Below are 23101 nucleotides of genomic sequence, written 5' to 3'. Positions count from 1 at the left end.
CCGTAGGTGGTTTACTTACCTGCAAGAACTAACATTACTTTACCTCCCCCAGGAACTGTGAAAATTGCACTGTGTCCACTTTTAAAACAGCTAAATGTGTTTTATGTGAAAAGTATATGTGCTATTGTGATTATTCAAAGTTCCTAAAGTACTTACCTGCAATACCTTTCAAATGAGATATTACATGTAGAATTTGAACCTGTGGTTCTTAAAATAAACTAAGAAAAGATATTTTTCTATAACAAAAACCTATTGGCCTGGAATTGTCTCTGAGTGTGTGTTCCTCATTTATTGCCTTTGTGTATGTACAACAAATGCTTAACACTACTCCTTTGATAAGCCTACTGCTCGACCACACTACCACAAAATAGAGCATTAGTATTATCTCTTTTTGCCACTATCTTACCTCTAAGGGGAACCCTTGGACTCTGTGCATACTATTCCTTACTTTGAAATAGTGCATACAGAGCCAACTTCCTACAGTGGTATTTTGGCCGCATGGCTGCTTCCACAGCTACTGGCACTTATACACACTGACCAGTGTGGTTTTATACTGTACCGTAGCACCATGCTTAACCTTCATCTGTCACACATTTACCACGCACCGTACCTGAGGGACAACCCTTATGCTCTTGCACTTCTTGACATTGAGCAGGCTTTCGACTCAATGGAGTGAGAGTACCTGTGGCTTGTAATGGAGACGGTGGGCCTTAGTCCACAACAGATTGTGTTGGTTAAGTTTCTTTATAGAAACCCTGTGGCCAGAGTACACACGGGCACCTTGGTGTCTGACAAGATCCAGTTATCTAGAGGGACTTGGCAGGGGTGCCTCCACATTGCTCCTTCTGTCCGCTATAGCAATGGAACCTCTGGTGAAACTACTGCTGGGACCCTGGGGTATTCATGTGGGGGAGACCACGCATGTGGTATCCCTATAGGTGGATGATGCCCTGATATATGTGCGCCACCCAGAATACTCAATCCCTATACTCTTGAATGCCCTGCCACTCTTCAGAGAGGGGTCTGGACTTTGGGTTAACGTCCATACGTTCTACCTGCTACCAAGGGGTATGATAGAGGGGAGACAGGTTGGTTCCCTCCCGCAGGTGGATCTTTGATGGGGGTCCAAGGGACTCTGATATCTGGGAATAACGCTGGCCCATACTGAAAGTAGGTTTCAAGACCTCAATTTCGGCAGTGTTGGAGGGACTGAAGGCATCAATCAGACTCTCGAGAGAGCTCTCCCTCTCCTTAATGGGCATGGCAGCTGTCGTTAAAATGGTGATGCTTCCCAGATGCCTGTATGGTCTCCAAAATACATTTTACAAGATCCCTCGATGATATTTAACTCAGCTGGATGAACTGATCCTGGACCTACTCTGGGCAAATAAGAGGAAAAGGGTGGGCCTCCCCATGCTTAACCAGACATGAGAGCGCAGTAGGATCAAACTTCCAAATATAAAACTGTATTCCTTGGCATCAAACTTGCAGCATGAAGTCCACTGGCTGGACAATGAGGATAACTGGGCGAAGACTCTTAAAAGGCACCTATGGCAACCGGATGCTGCCTGCTCTACTTATGAGTAACAAACAGATGCCGAAAGACGCACCATTTGTGGCGCATCAGGTGTGTAGAGCATGGACATGTGTGTTGTACCGGGCCCCATAAGCAAGGGACATGCCAATCTGGGACTTACAACCTTTTACAAGAATAGCTGAGACCATACAAAACTGAAGGGACAGGGGAATACAAAATTCTAGTGGACCTGTATGTGGGAGGCCAGTTTATCACCCATGATGATGCTATTAATTCCTTTGCATTGGGCTCGGGACAGTCCCTGCAGTACGCTAAAATACTGGTGACAGCATGAGCACTGTGGCCCTGCTTCCTGGAGGAGCCGTCTGTCTCCTGCACTTTAAAAACTCTTCTGGACATGGCTTGAGGCTCTGGCTAAATGGGGGCACCAGGGGATGTATTAACTGCATGTGAATGGGAGCAAGTGCATGAGGGGGCCAACATGTATTGTACAGTTATCGCCCCCCCCAAAAAATAAATAAACGCCAAGCATACCTGGTTTCAACAACAGTGCGCCACATCTATCCCACATGGTCGGATAGTTGTCCCCGTTGCAGCGCCTCTGCAGCAGATTTCACACATATGGTGCGGCAGTGCTCATCCTTAATGCGTTTCTAGGGGGAGATTGTAATGAACCTCAGTAGGGCTGCGGGCTGGAAGATCTCACCTATGCCTAAAACCCTCCCGTTGCGACTGGTCGCTGCGCTGAAAGAAAAGAAACTTAATTGCAAATTTGAATTACAGGGGTTGCCGTTGGCAAATTGTTGTATCACTATTAAGTGGCTGAGTCCTGGGCCACCTAAGTATGAAGAGTGGGCATATGTCAGAATGGGCAATATGAGAGAAAGTGGGGATTAAATGTGCAGAGATGAAAATACTTGAGGATGACTTGACCGCATGGACGCTGATGTTATTGGACTTAAAGAACACGCTTTGTGAGCTGGGTGATACAGGGCGAGTGAGGGAGGTGAACTGTGAAATGCCACTGGTTGGGGGACCAGCAAAGGGGGACTGTCTTGTGAGATCAGGGAGGCTGGGAATCCTGGCCTGATGGAGCATGTAGCCACCTGGGTTGGGCTGGTGAGACTTGAGACGGGATCTTCTTTGGCTGCTGGGGACTGGTCGCTGTAAGATCACAAATAGAATCTACCTAACTTCATACTTATCACTGTATACCATATGGATTATACATTCAGGACAAAAGTGACAGATATGGAGCAGCAGGTGGGGGGGGGAATGGCTTGGGAATGTTTACAAAGATAGTGTCAAGATACTGTTTAAGTCTATGCAGCAACACAGGGTTGCTGATATGATGTATAATCACTAGCTGATCAATACAATTATATATATTTTTTAAAATACACAACTTGTTTCTGAAATACCAGCAACACAACCATTGGGGGAGAGGTGGGGGGGGGAAGAGGAGAGTGTGAAAGTGAGAGAATTGGATACTATAAAACATAGTTATGACTAAACAAACCCATGTTCAAAGATATAAATGCTCCCATTTACAATTTACGTAATGGAGTGCACTGGTTAAGGACTCTGACAAAGTGAACTAAAAGGAGGGAGTGCTGAAGGGTAATGGCAGTACAATGAGACCAGAAGATAATAGTTAATCCACATGTTAGAGACAACTTCCAGATCACGTATGAAAGATATTCAGAAGTAAAATTTTAAAATCAACTCTAGATTTTTGTTGCCAGAGATCCTCCAGAGCAGGCAGAAGTGTTACCATATATTGTCGTAGAATGTCGCCCAGTGGCTATCCCATCCCAATGTCAACAACAAACAAACCTGAAATAACCATAGAACTGTTGTCCCAAACTTACCACTTTTTGTTTATTTTTTGCCATTCTTTTAATGGTTGCCTATCTGATATTTGTGAACATTCGCTTAAGGTACATGTGCAATTGTGTTATTAAGGTGTTTGTGTAATGAGTGGTGAAATGTAATGCCTGGTGAGTAAATGAGGACAATCACAGGACTAAGGTGACCACGCAAGTTGACATCACAAGGGCAAGAGAACTTGGCTCCTCACACATGAAAGAAATGACACCTGTACAAAGGATAAACCCCACTGAGTGAAGAAATCATGGACTGTCAATTGAGGTAGTCGTTACATGTGGTTTCTAAAAAAAATATTTGTACCCCAGAGGACACAACTGACTAATGGGAAGGACTATGTGCTGTTATTTCCTTTATAAGATAACAATTAAGTTATAAAAAAAGAAACTGCATCATGAAAAGCAAAATATGAAACTTGCATGTTTGTTGCTTACTTTCGTTATCCTCTTAAAGAAACAGCAGGCTCCTTCTGATGTTCAGAGAATTGGGAATCTGGCAAACCAGGGAAGAATGATCTAGTTGTTTACAATTAATTATTTGTTAGATTTCCAAAGTTTATAGTTATCAATTCTATCTGCAAAAGTACTTTGGGTTGTGGGGCAATTTGTAGAAATGTGATGTGCCCAAAATACATAAATAGATGATTAGTGATATATGGATCACTAATGTATGTAGCACTGCCTTACTAAATATGTTGGGTCTATATTTGATAGTACATGTGTATTTCTGTTTTGCAGGAGCACCCATGTATTTTTAAACAACTCACTGACATTTTAATGACAGGATCATGACTGATCAATAATTTACCAGCCCTCAAAGGTAACCCAAAGCATTAGTTGAAAACCGTAGAAGAGAAAATAAGGTTACTCAACAGAGAAATAAAGAATGCATTGGATAGAACAGAAAGTATTTGGTCTTAAAATCCTCTTCAAAGAATGGGGGTTGGGGTCTCTCAGTAACAGACTCAAGTCTTGAACTCAGTAGCTACCTAATCCTGTTTTATTCTTATGTATTTTACTCTTCTAAATTACATTACGTGTCACAGAAGAGGAGACTCCTTAAGCTCTTTTGAACTTGAGCCGAAAAACAAGTCAGTATTTGAATTAAAAGCTTTTGTAAGCATGCAGTGCATATGTTAACGACAGATGCTGCTGTTACTTAGTTGTGATGCATCCACTTGCTGTTTTCTCTAAAGGACTCGAATACTGAATCAATAAGCCTCCGGTCTAAATCTTAACTTCTCAGCATTTTGCAACAAAGCACATAATCGCAATAAATAATACTTGAATGTCATTTATTTTCTGAATTTACATCTGAAAGATTTACAAAAGAAAGATGCAGACAAATGCATATTGTAGTGCAGCATCAAATATATATGCCAAGAACAAGCAACAGTCCACAATGACTTGGAATGCTACAATTAAACAGCACATGCTTTCTCTGTTTTAATGTTTATATTTTCTGGGAAGAGAAACAAATTTGAGCCTGGCTGTTTGTAGCTAAGGCCATGCATATAAATCAAAGGCAAGACAGTTAAGTCTACATTATTTGTTTACCCCCCCACACTCAGATCCTATTGTTTGTATAGATTTACTTCAGTGATGAGAAATCTTCGGTATTCATAAAAATTGCAATACTTGCCTTGTTTAGGATCCCTTCTTTTCAAAGCAGTTAGACACTACAATGTAGCTATGCAGCCCATCGCAGTTTCTCCAATATTGCTGTAAGATTTACAGATACAGAAATCCTGTTCTTCAATCACCCTTTAAGTTTTATTGTATGCGCTACTACTGTACATGCTGCTACAGATCTGTCCCTTTTGGAGCCTTTGTCGCTTTGAATGTTCACATGAGATGTAGTTTAACACATTCACTTTAGTTCTACTCTGCTTTACAGAGTAACCATCTCACACTTTAACATTATTATGAAGCATGATAACTGAAACACCAGCCTAGATGACATACGGGAACAAAAGACAATAATTTTATGTGGATAAGAATGGTTAAAGTGCATTCACCAAAGTATACATGCTTAATGTTTCTGTCACTCAAACGTCTTCCCATTTAACTTTCACTACAACTCCACTGTATGAAATATTCGAAACGAGTCAAACCTGGAATTTGGTGAAAGCAGCAGCAATAGCCAGAATGCATATTTTAACAATTTTGCTTCAGTCACATAAAAACATTCATAAAGATGGAGGATACTATTTCCAGAGAAAGGAGCACTGAAGTGGCCAGTAGGAGAAATGTAAGCAAAAGAAAAGAGCAAGAACTTATGAATCCTCTTGATATGTACTTTGATGGTGTGGCTCTGCATCGGGCATGAATTACCAGGAGGTTTATAGACAGTAGGGTGACGAGAGGGGAGTGGTCAAGTACTAAACAGACATGCACAAAAAGGATGAGGTACACCTGTTGTACAGCATCTAAAAATCTTAATTGCTCCCGACATCCAACTTTGTATATTATATGCGACTCTACAGGATAACAATTTATTTGCAGACCTATTCAGGCATTTCTTCTGACCTCACCCCAACTGCCTAAAGAGAGTTTACTAGCAGTCAGGTAGAGGGAAGAGGAGAGAAATAATTATTTTTTACATTGTTTCTCGGATTGCAAATGGACTTCAAATGAGAAAAAAAAAAAAATCAGATGTGCGCAATTGTCTTCTGTAAAAACTAAAAATAATTTTTCTGAAATCAGTAGTATATAAAAGAAATGTATTTTACAGCACTTGTCCATGTTAACTTTAACAAACAGCATATGCTGTCAATTCTATTTTGTGTATAAAAACATGCTATCCACATTATGATCACATTCACAACAGTGCAGTAAGTGGGAAGACAACCATATTTGTATTTGATTGACCACAATATACTTGAGCCCCCCAAAGTAAGATACTTTTGAGATCTCAGACGTTCGGGGAAAATATTTCCTTCGGAGTGGAAGCTAACCAACTGATTTAATAACCATACCCCACAACACTGGAACATCAATCTGAAGCAACGAATGACAAACACCACCAATCAGAAATCAAAGTCCCTCCACTTTGCTGCTTTGTAACAGTGTTTCTTGGTCTGATTGAAAAGTATCAACTCTTCTTACAGGGTCATCATTCTTTACGTTTCTATCATGTCCTGGATTACAGTGTAGGAGGTTTTAATCCATATTTTTTTGCAACTTCTGTCTGGGCATAGGCAGCATCACACAATGAGTACAGGTGGGCCATCTCCATTTCTGACTTGGCAAGGTTGATTGCTTTGTTAAACATGTCAATAGCTTTAACAAGATTTCCTCTGGAAAAAAAAATATAACAAAGTCAAGACTTTCCATTTTATGCGTGATGCATATAATATATATACCCACATATATATATATATAAAAAAAAGTTTTTATAGTCCTAATAAGCAAGAGAAAACAGATTCAAAAAGGAAAAGCAACTTTATTGCCTCTAAGTTGTATGATCAAACAGCTTTCTAGGGGAGATATAGTACAATAAGGCATGGCAGCGTAGTGATTAATACCCAAACTGTGACTAACAATATTGCTTGACCCTTCTATTGGTAGCACAATTAATATCAAAGGACATTTTCCAAGGCCAACTCTGGAAAATTTAGAAGAGGAATGTGGGAAACATGTCAAAGCAGTGTAAAAAATGGAATGTCATGGTTCACATGGTTGGCCCTATCATGTCTCAAATCCATCTCATAATATTCCCCACATCTTTGGAAGAGAGTCTAGGTGGTTCACAGAGTATCAACAGGTGGTTCACAGAGTATCAAAGTATGAACATTACTACTGAGTAACATTTTATTATATACAACTAGCTTCAATTTGAAAAGCAGGATATTTTGGGAGGATAATTAGAGTCTGGAGAGCGTAACCATAAACAAGTTTTTGATATCTGTTTCAGATATGTTTGATCAAACTAAGTATGAAAAGGCTTCTTATGTGTAAATACAGCACTTCTGCTTTAGTATTTTTGAAAGATTTACGTGCTTGAATTAATTGCCATTGTCAGCCCAGAAATCTGCGTCAATAATATGAATTAGCCCAGAGGATCAAACACTCAAGTTAACATAGCAGCCAATTACTCATAGTGCAACCTTAACTTTATCCGTCTCACTGTATGACTCAAATTCTTGTCTATGAGGGGGAGCGGCTTTGAGCTCCACTACCCAGTAAAGCTACAATCGTTCAGTTTCAAAGCAAAAGTTCGTGTCACAACTCCATTTTGTGCCCCATGTGCAGTGGGCTTTACTCATCAGGCTTATGTCACCAATCCATTGTGGCGTCTCCCTGCCCGAGTACTCAGTCATGCACCTTCCAGTCTTGAGCACGCCATGATTTCCCTCTCAGGATGCTGAGACATTGACCCTCCTATTCTGTTGCTTTACAAGTTTAGTCTATTTGTATTGAATTTGTAAATCGCAAACTGTCACCATGCTGCCATTCTGGTACTGATGGCAGAAGAGACACGCAGTACCTACTGCTGGACCTTAAAACAAGTGCTTGTCGAGGACAATTATTTAGGAAAGAGCCATGTTTTTAAAGCCTTTCTGAATTTAAGCAGATCTGTAGATGATCTAAGAGAGGAAGGTAGCTCGTTCCGTATGTGGGCAGCTTGGACTGTGAAAGCACGACCCCGCCACCCCCATCATTTCTTGTGAAACATATTCATGCAAACCAGATTTGCTGTACTCGAGCGAAGGGGTCTCCTTGGGGTATAGGCTTTGATCATACGTTGCAAAGGCACCGGACCTTTGCCATGTAACGCCTTATGCACAGTGCACATAGCTTTGAAGTGATCCTCTGCTTGATTGGCAGCCAGAACAATTCCCTCATAGCACTAGAAGCAGAGGATCTCCGAGGTCTATTTACTGCATGTTTAGCAGCCACCACTTGAACTCTGTACAGTCTGTTAACAAATATTCTGGAGCTTCCAGTAGTAAGGTGTTACAGTAGTTCAATCTACTATGTATAAAACTATGTATGATGAGAGATTTGGTATGGGCAGGTAGAAGGGGGAGCACTTTCCTGAGACCTCTAAGCAGTGCTTACTCCAATTGAGAATAGTCTGGTTAGAAAGATCTCATGACTTACCGTGTCAAAGGCAGCCGACATGTCAAGCATGACTTAGACTGTTGGCTGACCATTATTGACCCTCATCCATAAATCCTCCATGAAAAGTAAGTCTGAATCGGTGCCATGCCCTGGTCTGAACCCAAACTGTTCATCTTGTAGCAGACAGTGATTTTCCAGGTATTGGGACAGCTTCCCACTCATATCACTCCAGTACTTTCACTAGAAAGGTAAAAAGTGATATTGTCCTGTAGACACTCAATACCGTGGGGTCGGCTGCAGGCTTTTTTAATAGAGGGGTAACAATTGCCTTTTTCCACGCACGTGGTACAACACCATCTGCACATATGTCTATTTAGGACAGTTACACTTCCACTGTGAACCATCGAATTGTACCATCATGCACTTGGTTTTTCGTTGTACTTGTTTATGGTTGCCAACTGCAGTTTGCACCTGCCATTTGCAAAGCCTTGTATCTGGTGTATGTCTATGACAGTTAGGGAGGACCTGGTGGCCCCCCCTCCCTAAGACCACAGACCGGAATGCAGCGGTGTAAGATTTTAGACCGCTCTCCAAGCTCAAAACTGATTTTAAAATTCTGAGTAAGGTCTTGGCTAACAGGCTATTGCCTTATATGCAGAGTCTGATACATGAGGACCAGTGCGGATTCATACCTACCAGTAGCACCTCACAAAATATCTGCAGACTGTACACTGTACTGTACGGCCATCCCAACCTGACAGCAGTAGTGCCAGTAGACCTCCAGAAGGCTTTCGACATGTTGAGATGGAGCTATTTAGAAGTTACTAGGCGTCAGTTGGGATTAGGAAAAGCATGGCTTAAATGATTCAGGTTGCTCTATGCTTCCCCAACCGCAAGAGTCAAAACTGGGTGGCAGATTTCTGACGTCTACGACATATAAAGAGGAACCAGGCAGGGATGTCCGCTCTCCCCATTGCTCTTTTCCATGGCGATGAAGCCGCTGGCTAAATGGATTAGGATGGAGGGGCATGGTAAGGGGATAGCTAGAGGAGGTACTGAACATATCATTTCCTTGTACGCTGGAGACATGTGGATTTATTTAAGGGATGTGGAAAGGGACCTACCCTGGGTGCTTCAGGCGCTGGAAGATATTGGGAAATATTCAGGTTTACGTCTTAACAGGAGGAAGACATGCGTGTTCCCAGTAGCTGCGGGTAGTACTCCGCCCTTAACCTGCCCAGCGGATGTTAAGTGGGTACCCAGTACATTTAGATATCGTGGCATTCAAATTTACCATGACGAAGTCGATCTCAGGGAGGGCATTCTGGGCAAAACTCTAGATCCCTTCCGGCCTGTGTAGGTTTTTGGCGCTCCCTTAACTTGCTTTTCAGGGCACAAATCTCACTGTCCAAGATGATTATGCTCCTGAGATACCTATATTTCTTCTTTAACCTACTGGTAACTAACCCGTTGCAATGGTTCAAATCCTTAGATACCCTTCTCAGTGAATTAAAATGGAACAGTTGGCGCCACAGGGTTGCACTGGCCACTCTCTGCCTCCGTCCGGAGGTGGAAGGGCTGGGACTCACGGACTTTGAACTTTTTTTTTCATAACTCTATTTTATTGAGTTTATAATATAAACAATGTAAAGACAAAAACAAAGCAGTGCATGTCAATGCGTGATACCACAATATCTATTGAGCCCCTGAACGGAGGGTGATGACATATACAGACAGAAACAAGGAGCATATGCAATCATTACAATAGTAGATACCCCTGCTCCCCTTCCCAAGGAGCTCCTATGTAACCAATTTGTTCAGATACAATGGTTAGCAGCGTTACCATATCACCACGGTTGGTTGTCACCTGTATGCACAGCATAACATTCCATTGTCAATAATCATCATCAGTGCTCCAATCAGAGCTGGACTCCTCAAACCTTGTGAAGCTTTCTAATAATGTACTCCAAGCCGTTATGTCAGTCAGTGCCCCCCTCCTCCCTACGTGTCATTCTCATGTTTGTTCTTCAGCAACACCCCATTCAAGAACATCACGGGTCCAGCTAGGAAATTATGGGCTTCGTGTACTCATCCAGCCTATAGCCACCCTACGCTTAGCCAGCGCGAGCTGTGCAAATCTGAATGGGACGTGCCTACCCCATAGTCTCCATAGTATACAAGTTAAAGGTGTTGCTTTGAGCCCCAAACAGGTGACCACGTCTATCCTCTGAATCACCGGCTACCAAAACTGCTGCACCTCCCTACAGGACCAAGCTAAGTGGAGAAAGGAGGCACCTATCTCCCCACATCTAGGACACCCAGTCTCTCTTGTCAGGTCCATCTTGTTAAGTTGAGCAGGCCTAAGATATACACGATGAACAAAATTAAAATGCAACAGCGTAAATCTGTGGTTACAAGAAACCGTGCGCACCAGAGATAGCGCCATATTCCAGTCCACATCCTCTAGAGGATCCTCCAGATCTCGATCCCAGGCCCTGCGTGCTGCACACTCCAGCCCCGCACATTCCCCACGCAGCTCTCTATAAAACAGGGTAACCAAGTGGGAATCCTCTCCCCAATTTATTAACCCATTCAACACCTTTGATGTCGGGGGCCACCGGGAATACAGACCAGACTTCTCGAGCCACACTCAATCTTTGGCATACTGCAAGAAATGACCAGCACTCAATCCGAACGTATCTTGGATCTCCTGAAAGGAAATAAATTCCCCGTTAGGGTATAAATCACCCCCCACCAAGCAGCCACCCGCTCTCCAAGCAGCCATTGACAGAGTATCCAGTATCTGAAAGGGGGCTAGATTCCAAATCTTTAGTTTCCTATAAAATGGGACGCGTCAAAGTACTTTCTAAACAGACTGCTCCCAGATCTCTACAGTAGTTTCAACCAAATAGGGGATAGTATCTGACCGACTGCCCGCCATTAATACATGCACCAATGACTCTCCTCCCAACATGCCCACGAACAGTCGCTTCTCCCAATTATACGACTGCGTCATCCAATTTGCAGCATGTTGTAAATGAGCTGCATAATAATAGAGTCTAATATTAAGGAGTGCCAAGCCTCCATCTTCCATATCCCTTTGTAACGTGGACAACGCCACCCTGCTACAACGGCCAGCCCAGACCAAGGGAATCAACAAACTGTCCAGACGATTGAAAAGCCGAGTTGCCAACAGAAACAGAGAATTCTGCACAAGGTAAAGACACCACAGCAAGAACACCATCTTGACCACAGCCGCCCTTCCCATCACGGAGAAGGGCAGCTTATTCCCAGTCGAGACAGAGCGTTCCAGACCATTCATCACCCACTCAACATTGTGCGTCGCATGTGCCATTGTTGTATGAGTAACCAATATGCCCAGATTTCTAAACCTTTCAAGCTCCCACCTGAGCCCCACCACCGGCAAATCCTCCAGAAGGGCACTACAAAAGGAAACAGGAGCGACTTTTTCCTATTCACCCGAAGACCAGATACAGCCCCAAATTCTTCCAACTGTAACAACAAAGGGCTCTCAGAGGTATATCAACGCGTCATCGGCATATATGGAGACAATATGAGTAACCCGTCCCACCTGAACACCCCAGGACACTAATTCCTTACGCAGCCAGACCGCCAGCGGTTCCACTGCTAAAGCAAAAAGGAGCAGTGACAGTGGGCATCCCTGCCTGTACCCCTACCAATCGCCGAGGATTCCGAGAGCTCTCCACTCACCCCAACTCGTGTAGTGGGAGCAGTGTACAAGAAACAAACCCAAGCACAAAAATGGGGGCCAAATCCCATTCCCTGCAGTACTGCCAGTAGGTAGTCCCACTCCACCGTATCAAAAGCTTTCTCTAGATCCAGGTATACTAAAACCAATTCATCCTCCGCCCCCCACGGTTTCATGCATAATGTCTGCCAAGCAAGATCAGTTGTAATTCGTTATACGACCAGGAATAAATCACATTGATCCTCGTGTACCAAACCCCGGATCACTCCACGCAATCGAGTAGCCAGAATTTTACACAGAATCTTGACATCCGTATTGCGAATGAGCGGCCGATAGGAGGAAGGGTCATCAGAGTCCCCCCCAGGCTTAAGCATTAAACAGATGACGCCCTGACGCATGTTATCAGGGAGAATACCCCGTTACTGGGCTTCCTCAAACACCGCTAACAACCTCTCTCTCAAATGGAGAGAAAATGTTTGGTACAACTCGATCGGGAAACCATCCCCACCAGGTGATTTAGATTTCAACAATGCCTCTGCATCCGCACCCACTTCCTCAACTGTTATCTCAGCCTCTAGACTTTCCATACTCTCCGGCTCCAGCTGCGGAAGTCTCATCCGCCTCAGAAACTCTCCTAAGCTAACATCCAGGACTGGAGGACCAGCCCTGGACACAACCTGCAAATGTTCCACTAATACCCGAAGGATATCTCTGCAATTGGTAACCTGCATGCCTTCAGCGTTCTTAATGCGTGGGATGGGAAGAGACTCAACTTCCCGCTTGAGGAAACATGCCAGCAATTTACCAGACTTGTCTCCCTCCCTATGGAGTCGCTGTCTATACGATCTATGGGTGACCTTATCCAGCGTGTCCCAGCAGCTACTGAACTTCTTAAACAGTCAGAGCTGCTCTTGCTCAACCTCTCGGGTTATTGGCGTCTGGTGCTGCGACACCTCCAGTGCACACTCCCAATCAGTAAGTTCTGTTCCATTTGTTTGCGCACCCTACAGGCAGTGCCGATACAAACTCCCCTTAGTACCGCCTTCATGGCTTCCCATTCCGTACCCCTTGAGTTAGTCGTACCCCAATTCAAGTCTAAATAGTCCTTAAGGGCCATCGCCATTTTCTCACGACAACCAGCATCCATCAGAAAAGACGTAGCATACGCTAACTGCGGGTCACTTTGGCATCAGATCCCCACAGTACGTGAATCAGCACATGTGCATGATCATACAAAAAACCTCCCCAAACGATTGACATCCATTACCAGTGAACAAGTCAGTCGACCCAAGAGGAAACAGTCCAACCGACTATATGTATTGAGTGTCTTAGAATGACAGGTGTATTCCCTAGTCTCTGGATATAGTTCTATCCATCAATCCCAGAGCCCTAAATTACGCATAACGTCTGTGAGGGATCTCGTCATTAATGGTTTAGTGCCCAGTTTAGACTAAGAACGATCCTTCTCAACATCCAATACACAGTTGTAATCTCCAGCCCATATTAGAGGAGCGGCAACCCTGTCCCCCAGCACTTCAGGTATATTGTCATAAAAGAATTGGTTGTCTATGTTAGGGGCATAATTGTTGAGAATAGTAAGGGGCAATCCATCCAATGTACCCTGTAAATGTATATATCTCCCTTCCACATCCGCTTCACTAAAGATATGTGTAAAAGGGACCCCGGGCGCGATCCATATCATCAATCCCCTTGTATAGGAGGAGAGGGACGAGGAGAACACCTGACCCGACACTTTTTAGCCAACTTTTGTGATTCCTCCTCTGTCATGTGTGTTTCCTGGAGACACGCTATATGAACCTTATGTCGGCTCAGGAAGGAATGTACTCTATAGCGTGCAGTATAGCTCTTCAGCCCCCTGACATTCCATGTCAGTATATTAATCTGAAAATCCATGTTAAGAGTTCGTATCTTCCCCTCCCCCTGCATCCAATCCTCCCACCCCCCGCCCAAAAGGAGAAGGCAAGACAAGTCCCTACCACACATCCCACACTCAACAATGCACTGCTGTTGTAAACAAACATATGCAACCTTGTGTGAACTATAAACCCCCAAACCCCTGTGCCCACTCTGGATAAACAGTAAAACAGATACATCAAAACATACTGTAGATCCATGTTTGTGTATGCTGCCAGGACAGCAGCCCAAACCCCAACACCCAAAAGCCCTACCACAAGAGTGGAAATGACCACCCCTCCGTCCCAAAGCCAGTATACACAGTGCCTACCACCCCAACCATAGTCTAGGAAAAGCATTCCACCCCCTCCCTCCTCCCAAACCATAAAATACAGATTCATTTGAAGCCCCTTTAAACCAATATCCTTAACATTTCCATTGCTCCCTACTATGCGAGGCATGTGCCTCAGGCCTAAGCACATGACCCCTGGTGGGCCCGCAAGACCAGTATCCACCAGAGGCCAACAAATTCAAGAATCAACTGAAAGCATCTCCGCTCACCCATCTGAGGAGTCAGCAAGTTTGGTGGCCCACTCAGGATCCACCAGCGCCATAGTACCATCCTGATGGATTTCAATTCTGCTGACAGAGTTGTCACACTGCTGCGCAGAGACCTGCATCCGGCCCTCCCAGCGCCTCCTCCACTCCGTGCCGTCCACTCCAAAAGTACGAGCTGGGCCAACTCCAGACCGCCCAGCACGACCCAGGGCAACCTTGTCCCACATCTCCAGACCTCCTCAGGATGATCAAAAAACTGCGACTTGCCTCCGGAGATCACCTTCATACGTGCTGGATCCAATAAAATGTATCTGATGTTCATGGCCTTTCGGAAGATCTGGACCTTATTTGTATAGTCCGGGTAAATGGAGATTTTACAGTATTCAAAGACAGCCCTATCGGTCTCACCGGTGGTCCGCAGGATACAGTCCCTATCTTTATGTTTCAGGAGGCGTGCAATGATGGCCCTCGGTGGCGCCCCGGGCCAAGGAGGAGCAACCAGAGCCCTGTGAGCGTGCTCTACCACAAACACCTTAGACAACCCCTCAGGTTGCAATACATCTCTGATCCATTGCTCAACTATGCCTTCTACCATGGAGCCTTCCGCACGGTCCAGAATTCCAAGGAGGCGCACTTTGTTCTGTCGGGATCTATCCTCTGAGTCCTCCAATCGCGCCTCTAATGTCACAACAGTGGAAGTAACCTGCGCCATCTGTTTGCGCATGGTGCCAACCTCCATCTGCAAATCCACGATAGACCCCTCCGCTACCTTGACCTAATCAGAGACCTTGCAGAGATCAGCTTGAAGAAGGTTCACCTCTACAGCCATTGTTTCTATTTTCCCCTCCAGGGCCACTCTAGCGCCCTGTATAGCAGCTAACAGAGCGTGAGGGCTCCTCTGCAGTAGCTGGCACCCCAATGCCTCTCCAGACCCCCCCATACGAGTCTGATGCTGCGGCAGTGGGGTAGGCATAGTATATTGTTCCATTGTGTTCCCCTGTGACGGCGTAGTCTGTTGATGCCGCCCCATCTCACCTCCACTGAGAAACAATAGGATGTATCACTACCACACCTTACTGCAAGGAGCAGAAATGAAGCTCCGTTGAGCTGCAACAGCCGTAGAATAATGCAGATCAGCTGTCCTGCCCCAAACATCCACAACAGAGGGCCGCTGAATGCCCACATTGCCACGCAGCCAACTCAGACCCCGCAGGGGTCAGGTGTGCTCACTGCAAGCGAGGTTGTAGGTCCCAGACCTCCACACATCAACAAAACTCCAAGGAAGCAGAAGACACCCCACTGGCACAGTGCAGACACTTGTCGAATCCCAGAATGGCGACCTCCGTCGTCTCACACAGGAAAGCGCTGCAGTGCGTTGTGCCACCCCAGGCCACTCCTCCGCTACCCAGATTGAGCCATGCGCCACTTCCACTGTGGACCCCTGTAGGAAGTTGGCTCTGTATATACTATCTCAAAGTGAGGGATAGTGTGCCCAGAGTCCATGGATTCCCCTTAGAGGTAGATAGTGGCAAAATTAGATAATGCTAATGCTCTATTTTGTGGTGGTGTGGTCGGGCTGTAGGCTTATCAGAGGTTAGTGTTAAGCATTTGTTGTACACACACAGGCAATAAATGAGAACACACACTCAAGGACTTAACTCCAGGCCAATAGGTATTTATATAGAAAAATATTTTTTCTTAATTTATTTTTAGAACCACAAGATTCAAATTTTAGGTAAGTACATACATTGTAAGGTACTTCACACAGGTAAGTATAGAACTTTGATTTAAAACAGTAGTACACACAGTTTTGGCTAAAGGGCAATAAGCTATTTTAAAAGTGGACACTGCAAACAATCAACAGTTCTGGGGGTGGGGGGTGGCAGGGGGGGAGTAATAGTTGTTTTTTCAGGTAAGTAAAGCACTTACAAGTTTAGTCTCCTGGGTATAGGCAGCCTACCGTTGGGGGTTCAAGGCAACCCCAAAGTCACTGCACCAGCAACACAGGGCCGGTCAGGAGCAGAGGTCAAAGGAGGGCCCAAATAACATAGGCACCTATGGAGAACAGGGGTGCTCCGGGTCCAGTTTGCTAGCAGGTAAGTACCTGCGTTCTCGGGGAGCAGACCAGGGATGGTTTGTAGAGCCCGGGGGTCACTCTGTCGATGCAGGCAGGGCACAGGGGGGCTTCTCGGGCCAGCCACCGACTGGGCTAGGTTGAGGGCCGCCTGCTGGTCACTCCTGCACTGGTAGGTGGTTCCTCTCCGTCCTGGGGGCTGCGGGTGCAGTGCTTGGTCCAGGCGTCGGGTTCCTTTGTTACCAGGCAGTTGCGGACAGGGGGAGCCTCTGGATCCTCTCTGCAGGCCTCACTGTGGGGGTGCAGGGAGGTGGAATCAGGGTGTCCAAGTCATTGGAGTCACCTGGGAGTCCTCTCTGCAGTGTTGGTTTCTCTAAACTCGAGCCGGGGCCGTTGGGTGCAGAGTGTGAAGACTCACGCTTCTGGTGAGAAGTTGAAGTCTCTTTGAAGTTGCTTGTTTTTTGTAGTTGTTTCTGGACAGAGCTGCGTCCTCAGGAGGTTCTTGGTCCTCTAGGTGCAGGTCAGTCCTCTGAGTCCTCAGAGGTCGCTGATCCCGCTGGATGCATCGCTGTGCAGGTTCTTTGAGTCTGGAGACAGGCCGGTAGCATCAAAAAAAGGCAAAAAGTTAGGGGGTAACCATGCCAAGGGAGGCATTTCTCGACACTTCCGCTCCTCACCGTCGAAGCGCAGGGCCAATCCTCATTGTGGGAGAAAAAGATGTGGCCCAATACATTATACCCCCCTGGAGGAACCCGACAGACGGTAGTCACAGACCTACCGCACTCGACGCAAGGCCGTGCTCGCTTGGGAACAGGCCCGACCCCGCACTCCTGGTGACTGGGGCTCCAATAGTCATCAAAAGCGGGCATGAACCCGCCACAGCCGTCGGGGCACCGTAGCTCGCTATTAGGGGGATGCCGCGCCAGTCAGGTACCCCAGAATACCTTAAGGATTATGTTGGGATGGCAGAGTACACTAGAGACGCGTCCCGCCGTCCATCTTGGTTGGCCACGCCCCCAGACGAACTTTGAACTTTATTACATAGCGGCACAGCTGCAATGGTTGGCGCGATGGCTGAATAACCATGGGCTAACAGAACTGGAATGGGATGGTGCTGGACAGCACACAGACAAGTCAGTGGCCGGATTGTTTCGACTGAGACTCCTGTCTTCACGGGCCAGGGTTCTCCGGGGTGCAGCCCTCACGGCCTGGCATAGGGTGCTTAGGCGAACTGGGATCCTGACCCCCCCTTACACCTCTGAGATCCCATTGGTGGGGCTCCCACTAGGTGAACCCCCTTGCTGTTTTACAAAGAGACAAATGCTTCCCTGGACGGAGGTAAGGTTGACCTCCATGGGCGACTGTTATGCACAAGGCAAATGGCCATCTTTTGCAGAGCTCTCAGACAGGGCTGACCTTCCACGGGGTCAGTTGTTGAGGTACAAAGCAGTGACCTGAGCTGTGCGAGACTTGTCGAGAGAGGGAATGGATTAACCCCGCTCATGCTGTGCTCCAGAAAATGCTCTGGATGGGTGGAAGATCCCACTTAGTGACATGGTTGTACAAAGCACTGAATGGAATGACGGGTAAGCCACTACATTCCCTGAAGGCTTGTTGGAAGGAAGACGTGGGCAGGGAGCTGACGGAGATTGAGTGGGAATGGGTAATTGCTTATGCATTCCGTGTCTCTCAGAACACACACTTTAAACTGATTCAGTTCAATCTCATACACAGGATATATCTCACCCCTTAGACTTCACTCCTCATACGGAGGAGAACCACAGACCTGCCCTAGATGCCAAGCCCCAGATGCAGATTTTGGACATATGGTATGGGGATGCCCGACCCTGGGGGTCTACTGAGCTGCAGTAATTGTGCACCTTAACCTCACCTTAGATAGGTCCTGCCTGTTGCTCTGGAAGTATGCTTACTGGGCCAGTTGGTCAGAACACCCTCTAGAAAGGTAGGGAACAGATTCATAGATTTGGCTCTGGTACTAGCGCAGCGTAGGACTGCAGTGTCCTGGAAAACCCCTGAGGGATCCCGGCTAACTACCTGAGTACAAGAAGTCACACGCTGGGCACGAGTGAAGGAGAGGGCCTTAAGGGGAGAAGCATCCCAGAGGCTCTGACGCCAGCCTATAGCACACCTCTGGGATGAAATAGTGGATAAATGGCCATCTATTGATCGCCATGGCGATGACCATACAGAGACCAGAATTGAAGGGGTATTGGGTAGAACTCTGCCCTTGCAGCTGGGGTATTCCCCCATAAGACACTTGTGCTTACATAATAGAACCTATATCAGCCAGCTCAGCAAGGTCAGTTGAAAAGTTGTTGCAAATGTCTGAACATGAAGACACTAAAGATCACAAGTTACAAGGACATGGTTAATCAGTTTAAAGAATTGGACCTTAGTATTATAGGTATTCCTTTCATATATGTTTAGAAATGGCATGGTTGTGCTCTGGGTGGCAGATGGCCCCTACCTGAAGGCATGAAATCTAGCATTTAGGACCTCAAGAGGAGATTTCATATATCACTGTTGATCATAATAGCCAGGGACTATTAATAAGGCCCATATATGTTTGCAAAGAGCAGAGTTGCACATATGTGTAAAGCTGTCAATAAGGACTGTTATATATGCTCACATTGGACCAGATGTAACAATGTGATTTGTAACAATGACTGTTGAAACTATTCAAAATGGCAATAAACATACTTTAAAAAGGAAAAAAAAAACACAGACTTTGAGATGTAATTTTTAGCTTACTGTTATTATATTCACTATTGAAGCAACAGCTAACAAGTGTTTTGCTTGGGCGGACAATATGCCCTTAAGTTTAAAAAAAACATAAATAACAAGACACAATGTTCCAAAGGGTCCTTTTAGACGACCATGACATTAAAAGCCATGGCACGCTTTCTCAATCATCATTAACAACAGATAGTCATACTTACTTTCTAGGTAACATGCATCATTTTCATAGATGCACATTCACCTGGTTAGTAGTGAATAGTCCTGTTTGAATGGAATCAGAGTATCTGCTGACATACACTATAGGTCAGTAAACGGTATGGTCAGGCACACACGTGTGCTACCAGAATAACCATGCAGAGTTCCTGTTTTATTATAATGTTGAGGTTTGGAACCAAGGGAAATTGTGGAAACGTTTACATGAATATCATATAACAAGGAACAAAGAAAGTTTCCCCAACTGCTGGGATGGCATTCTGATTCCCGCACAGGGGTCCTCCAGCACTGGAACAAAGGTTCGTAAAGTTCCCACTTCAGACAATCCCAGGGCTCTAAGATGAAGGAATCTGCAAGAGTATGTTCCAGAAGAACGAGTTACTTCCCTTCGGTAATGACTTTTCTGGTGGATACATTAGCTACCTGTGGATTCCTCACCTAATGATTCCTCACCTAATGAATACTCCCATGGCGCCAGCATTCGACGGAAATCTTCTTCCTAGCTTCTGCACGTTGACGAGGACGTCACTCTAGCCCACGCGACGCCATCTGATGTCATACAGGCAATAAGAGGTCCTCGCCGACGTGAGTACTAACATTTTTTACGTGCATGAGAATAATAAACCAATGCAATGAAAAGAGCAAAGCAACATCCCATAACATTGTAAATCACACAACATTGCAATAAAATGGCTGTAGATTTAATATAACTCTCCTTTTTTTTTTTTTTAAATCAAACAAACAAATATATGCAAATCAAGCATATACAAAAAGATATATACATATATATATGGAAAATGTCACTTATCCAGTGTACATCTGTTCATGGCATTAGTCGCTGCAGATTCACATGCTGTGCACATCCCGCCATCTGGTGTTGGGCTCGGAGTGTTACAAGTTGTTTTTCTTCGAAGAAGTCTTTTCGAGTCACGAGACCGAGGGACTCCTCCCATTTCGACTCCATTGCGCATGGGCGTCGACTCCCTCTTAGATTGTTTTCCCCGCAGAGGGTGAGGTAGGAGTTGTGTATGCTAGTAATAGTGCCCATGCAATGGAGTGAATGCGTATGTACATAATGAAGTTTCAAGTAATATATTTACAAATGTACAAATGTTTAAGATCTACTTCTAAACGGCTACAGGCTCCCGGGGAGGCGCATGTGAATCTGCAGCGACTAATGCCACAAACAGATGTACACTGGGTAAGTGACATTTTCCGTTCGATGGCATGTGTAGCTGCAGATACACATGCTGTGCATAGACTAATAAGCAGTTATCTCCCCAAAAAGCAGTGGTTCAGCCTGTAGGAGTTGAAGTAGTTTGAAATATTGTTCTTAGTACAGCTTGACCTACTGTTGCCTGTTGTGCAGTTAACACATCTACACAGTAGTGCTTGGTAAATGTATGAGGCGTAGACCATGTTGCTGCCTTACATATTTCGTTCATTGGAATATTTCCCAGAAAGGCCATGGTAGCACCTTTCTTTCTGGTGGAGTGTGCCTTTGGTGTAATAGGCAGTTATCTTTTAGCTTTAAGATAGCAGGTTTGAATGCACTTAACTATCCATCTAGCAATGCCTTGTTTTGAAATAGGATTTCCTGTATGAGGTTTTTGAAAGGCGATAAATAGTTGTTTTGTCTTTCGAATTAGTTTTGTTCTGTCAATGTAGTACATTAGTGCTCTTTTGATGTCTAATGTATGTAGTGCTCTTTCCGCTACAGAATCTGGCTGTGGGAAGAACACTGGTAATTCTACCGTTTGATTCAAGTGGAACAGTGAGATTACTTTTGGTAAAAATTTAGGATTGGTCTGTAGAACAACTTTATTTTTGTGTATTTGAATAAATGGTTCTTGAATGGTAAATGCTTGAATCTCACTCACTCTTCTTAGAGATGTGATGGCAATTAAAAATGCAACTTTCCACGTTAAGTATTGCATTTCACAAGAGTGCATGGGCTCAAAAGGTGGACCCATGAGTCGTGTTAAGACAATGTTGAGGTTCCATGAAGGAACTGGTGGTGTTCTTGGTGGTATAATTCTCTTTAGGCCTTCCATAAACGCTTTTATGACTGGTATCCTAAATAATGAAGTTGAGTGCGTAATTTGCAGGTAAGCTGAAATTGCCGTAAGATGTATTTTAATGGAAGAGAAAGCTAGTTTAGATTTCTGCAAATGTAGTAAGTATCCTACTATCTCTTTTGCAGACGCGTGTAAAGGTTGAATTTGATTATTATGGCAGTAATAAACAAATCTTTTCCACTTATTTGCATAACAGTGTCCAGTGGTAGGTTTTCTAGCCTGTTTTATGACCTCCATACATTCCTGTGTGAGGTTTAAGTGCCCGAATTCTAGGATTTCAGGAGCCAAATTGCTAGATTCAGAGATGCTGGATTTGGATGTCTGATCTGTTGTTTGTGTTGTGTTAACAGATCTGGTCTGTTTGGCAGTTTGATATGAGGTACTACTGAAAGGTCTAGTAGTGTTGTGTACCAAGGTTGCCTTGCCCATGTTGGTGCTATTAGTATGAGTTTGTTTTGACTCAACTTGTTTACTAGATATGGAAGAAGTGGGAGAGGGGGAAAAGCGTACGCAAATATCCCTGACCAGTTCATCCATAGTGCATTGCCCTGAGACTGTTGTTGTGGGTACCTGGATGCAAAGTTTTGGCATTTTGAGTTTTCTTTTGTTGCAAATAGATCTATTTGTGGCGTTCCCCACATTGTGAAGTAAGTGTTCAGTATTTGGGGGTGAATTTCCCATTCGTGGATCTGTTGGTGATCCCGAGAGAGATTGTCTGCTAACTGATTCTGAATCCCTGGAATAAATTGTGCTATTAGGCGAATGTGGTTGTGAATCGCCCAATGCCATATTTTTTGTGCTAGGAGACACAACTGTGTTGAGTGTGTTCCTCCCTGTTTGTTTAGGTAATACATTGTTGTCATGTTGTCTGTTTTGACAAGAGTGTATTTGTGGGTTATTATGGGTTGAAATGCTTCCAGAGCTAGAAACACCGCTAACAGTTCTAAGTGGTTTATATGAAACTGTTTTTGCTGAATGTCCCATTGTCCTTGGATGCTGTGCTGATTGAGGTGTGCTCCCCACCCTGTCATGGATGCATCTGTCGTTATTACGCATTGTGGCACTGGGTCTTGAAAAGGCCACCCTTGGTTTAAATTTATACTGTTCCACCATTGAAGCGAGATGTATGTTTGGCGGTCTATCAACACCAGATCTAGAAGTTGACCCTGTGCTTGTGACCACTGTGATGCTAGGCACTGTTGTAAGGGCCGCATGTGCAACCTTGCGTTTGGGACAATGGCTATGCATGAGGACATCATGCCTAGGAGTTTCATTACTAATTTG

General features: G+C 44.8%; 1 protein-coding gene across 2 annotated transcripts in view; it reads right to left on the bottom strand.

Moving 5' to 3' along the window:
* Positions 1-4701: 4701 nt before the first annotated feature.
* TOMM70 (translocase of outer mitochondrial membrane 70) overlaps positions 4702-23101 on the bottom strand; it is a 208703-nt gene continuing 190303 nt past the window's right edge. For both annotated transcript variants that reach the window (XM_069204747.1, XM_069204748.1), the window contains exon 12: positions 4702-6722. In XM_069204747.1, the coding sequence (XP_069060848.1) occupies positions 6569-6722 (154 nt within the window). In that variant the 3' untranslated portion in view covers positions 4702-6568. The remainder of the gene's footprint in view (positions 6723-23101) is intronic.

The sequence above is a fragment of the Pleurodeles waltl genome, chromosome 8 (genome assembly GCF_031143425.1).
Source record: "Pleurodeles waltl isolate 20211129_DDA chromosome 8, aPleWal1.hap1.20221129, whole genome shotgun sequence".
NCBI lineage: Eukaryota > Metazoa > Chordata > Amphibia > Caudata > Salamandridae > Pleurodeles > Pleurodeles waltl.
Note: the sequence above shows the minus strand (reverse complement) of the source record. Positions and strands in the feature narration are given on the sequence as shown.